Raw genomic sequence first — 4,324 nt, 5'->3', positions numbered from 1 at the left:
TCTCTTCATTCTCCAGTCGCCACCGCCTTACCCGTTACGAGCCTCCTCCTTTTTCTCTCCTCAAGCTCCTTGCCCTCGGAAGGGCTCTGTCCGCAGGTTTGCAGAGATAATGTATGGTTTTCTCTGCCGGCCTCGTTGAGGGGGCCTATGAGGTTGGTTGTGACGCCTACTATTGCTTTCAATCTTGCGTCATTTTCTGCCATTTTTCGGTTTCAGTAGGGTGTGAAGGGAGGTGGTTTGTTTTTGATGTTCTAGGTGCAAACTATGATTTCGATTGCCGAAATCCCCACAGACGGCGCCAAATTATTTTGCTTAAAAGATACTAATTACTTTATAAGCGAAAAACAATCAAAATAAATCACAGGTAAATCGTGATCGAATATAATAAGACCTAGAAGTTTGTATTATGCTTGTGATTGTTTCAGCAACTTGGATATTCGAGAGAGTAAGAGAAGGCTTGTTTAGAGAGAGAGAGAGATAGGTCACGTGCTTTCGAGGAGACGACGAGACCTAAGGGCACGCTTTCGCTCTGACATTCTTAGGTCGTCCCCTTTACTTCGGCTATTATTTAGTCGTGGGTCGTTGCTACCGTAGTGGGCAGAATTTGACCCCATACAAGATTAACCAAAAACTACTGAACTACATTACCCCATCCTTACATACTAATATATAGAAGCCTCCTATCTCCCCATTTGAAGGTCCAAAATCATGGCTGAGATTACATATATTATATATAAATAACAACACAAACAAATCCAACCAAACCAAGCTTTCAAGAATTAACCCTAGGAATAGCTTTGCAAACTAAAGAGTGTTTCATTTCCATAGACAATTTCAAACACTCAGATAAATCCACACCATTTTCTGAAGCAATCCAATTGAAACTTTGAAGCAACTGAGCTAACCAAAGCTGAACTGTAGCAAGTCCCATTGTTTTTCCAGGACACACTCTCCTCCCTGAGCCAAATGGTGCTAACCTAAGATCAGAGCCCATGATCGCGACGTCTTCTTCCAAAAACCTTTCTGGCATGAACTTTTCAGGCTGTGACCAAATTTTTTCGTCGCGAGTAATTGCCCACATGTTAACCATTGCTGTTGTTCCTGCTGGTATGAAGTGATGACCAATAAATGTGTCATTCATCGCAAGTCTAGCCCAAGAAAGAAGAGGACCAGGTGGATGGATTCGTAGTGTTTCTTTTACTATAGCTTGAAGATAGGTTAATTTAGGCAAGTCAAAATCAGATACACCTCTATTTGTTCCTACAATATTATCAATTTCTTGTTGAGCTTTGACTTGAATTTCTGGATGTAGTACCATCCTTGCAAGAATCCACTCTAGTAGGATTGCAACAGTATCAGTTCCCCTGAAGATCATTTCCTGAAAAGAGAAGAAATTATTAAATGTGTTATTTCTACTATTAACTGTCGTTTTGTTATTAGAAATTTAGAATAATAATAGTCTCGAGATAGTGATTGTATTTAGATGAATTAACTTAAATAGCCACTTACTCAACTGCTTAAACTATAAATAGCCGGCGGATATACTATATATTTTTAACTAATGTATAATATGCGTATAAATATGTAGGAGTATAATTAGTGTATAATCCATATATATCAGCTAGGAAAATTAAACAATGAATCGGATTGGCTGCGTGTAACTATACTGTACAAATTTTATAAAATGATAGTATTAGTTAACACACATTGAATATAGGATAATAATCCTAGAATTATAATCGTGAAATTTTTAATTCATGTATAATCCTCTTTGAAACTATACAATCCCTTAAAACAAAGGCGGAGGTAGGATTTGAAGTTTGTGGGTTCTGAACTTGACACCGAATCCATAGCAAGTTTTAATTATGGGTTCGCAATTATATTTTAATACAAATTTAATAATTTTTTTAATACAAATACAGGATCTACACAAAAGCTATTGAGTTCGGCCGAATTCGTAAAGAATACCCTACCTCTGCCCCTGCCTTAAAGTTATGATAGTAACAGAACTCAAGTAAACAGAGACAGAACAAGATTATGATAAGGGACATATATCAGCAAAAGAGAATACTATGATATATATCAGCACTACTACTCCCATCATGTAAAGTTAAAGATAAAAATTATTCAGATTCTTCATATCATAGGCACAAAAAAAGAGAAATGTAACAGATATATTCCAGCATTTATTTAGAAGAATCAGGTGTTAAACAACAGGAAAAATCAAGGGAAATATTGCAGCTAGGGATAAAAGACAAGAAATGACAGCACTAAAAAGTAGTACTATAAAAAAGACAACAAAAAGGGAATCGAAGATTAATGTAGTACTCCTTTGACGTTCCTCCACAAGCTCAACAACGTACGAGCCTAGAGAATGAACTAACGAATAAAGCATGCACAACAATATATATATATATATATATATCACGTAAAATATCATAAATTGCATGTCACACGCACCCATATTAAAAAAAATACAGTCTTGTGCACGAAATATCCCCTATTCACGCAAAATACAGAGAAATGCCGCACCCCAAGCGGTGTGATGTAGGTAGTCTACCCTAATACAAGAATTAGTGGTTGATTTCACGGCTCAAACCTGTAACCTATAGGTCACACAAGACAATCTTACCGTTGCTCCAAGATACGCACCCATATTCAAAACCAAAAATATCAATCAACCGTTGTATGAAAAACTAGAATTTAACTTATATACACTGATAATATCACGTAAAAATTCGATTTTTAAAAATATTATCAAACGTAGTAAAGGGGTGAAAAGAAAATACCCAAAGAATGGCGATCATGTCCGTGTCACTGATTTTATTATCCTTCTCCAAATTGAGCAAGACATCAACAAAGTCCCATAAGTCTTCATCAGCAACTACACCACCATTTTCAGATCTTTTAACCCTATGTTCCTCTATGATTTTTCCAACAAAAATATTTACTTTAATAGCCAAATCTCTACACCTTCTTCTAACCCCTTGCAAATCTAACCACCCCAAAAAAGGAAAATGGTCACTCCAATTAAATATCCCCAACAATTCATAACCTTCACACACTAAAAACTCCAGTTTTTGTCCTTCATTTTCCGTTACAAAATCATAACATTTCCCAAAAACACTACTCATCACATTATTCAAAGATCCAAAATGCAAAATCCTCTTTACTTTAATTTTCCCTTCTGTCTCCATTAAACATATAATATCACTCACCATTTTATTACCTATCTCTCTTCTACACTTCCCTAAACTTGATATTCTCTTATGACTAAATAAATGTGTTGATGACAATTTTCTCAAACTTCTCCAATACTCGCCGTAAGGTGCAAAACCCATTGCTCTATGAAACAAAAGTTCGTAAGCAGATTCCTTAACAGGTCTATCTGCAAAAGCTGAGCTGTTTAAAATTTCTTTCGCGGACTCTGGTTGGCTTGAAATTATAAAACGCGTAAAGCCAATAGAAAAAGCCATTAAAGGGGTAGCGTTGAGGTTTTTTGACAACTTTGAAAGAAGTCTGTGAGTGAGGGAACTAGTGAAGGTGAAGACCAAGCCGAGAACGGGTAGACCCGACGGCCCAGGGATAGCGGGTCTGGACCCAACCCGGGACTTGGATAAAGCCCATGCAAGTCCACCAGGGGTGAACCAGAAGGTGAATATAGAAAGGAAGAGAAGAAAGAAGAGGAGGAACTCATAGGAAAAGAAAATATTTGAGGAATGACCATAAGTTGAAGGAATGAAAAGTATTGAGTACTCAGATGACATTTTTTCTGAACTTTGAAAAGTTAAAGAGAAAAAGAGTTTGTGTGTGTGTGTGTTTTTCAGGTGGTGAGCAGTTTTGATGTGTTAAGAGAGAGAGGAGAATGACAGCAGTTGTGTGTGAGGAGGACGAAGAGTAGTGTAGGAACGTTTAAATAGAGAATTATGAGAAAATATACTCACTTGGAAGTGAAAATGGGGAAATAATAATTCTGGAAATTAAATAACAGAAAAATAATCATAAAAAGACAGAATGCTGAATAACAAAAATATTTTAAACGGGCAATGTTCAAATATACCCTTGTACTATACGAAATTGAGCACATTTTCCCTTCGTTAATACTTTAGCCCATATATGCCCTAACCGTCACATAGTTGGTCATATATGCCCTTTTAGAAACGGAATCCACCCAAACTAATTAGCTCTTTCGTTAATTATACTAAAATATATTACAAACACTATTTCCTTTTTATTACTAGTACTTTTTTTTCTTTACCTTTCTCTTTTCTTTCTTCTTTTTTCTTTTCTTCTCTTTTTTTTTTCCTTTTTCTTTCTCCCATAT

At 36.1% G+C, this 4,324-nt stretch overlaps 1 protein-coding gene across 1 annotated transcript; it reads right to left on the bottom strand.

Moving 5' to 3' along the window:
• On the bottom strand, positions 475 to 3,882 carry LOC109231047 (cytochrome P450 78A5-like). Its single transcript, XM_019396580.1, has 2 exons — positions 2,790 to 3,882; positions 475 to 1,378 (listed from the first exon to the last, which is right to left on the bottom strand). The coding sequence occupies exons 1-2, from the start codon at positions 3,765 to 3,767 to the stop codon at positions 773 to 775; spliced, it is 1,584 nt and encodes a 527-aa protein (XP_019252125.1). The 5' UTR covers positions 3,768 to 3,882; the 3' UTR covers positions 475 to 772.

Source organism: Nicotiana attenuata, chromosome 8 (genome assembly GCF_001879085.1).
Source record: "Nicotiana attenuata strain UT chromosome 8, NIATTr2, whole genome shotgun sequence".
NCBI classification, from domain to species: domain Eukaryota; kingdom Viridiplantae; phylum Streptophyta; class Magnoliopsida; order Solanales; family Solanaceae; genus Nicotiana; species Nicotiana attenuata.
This window is presented reverse-complemented; position numbering and strand designations above follow the sequence as displayed.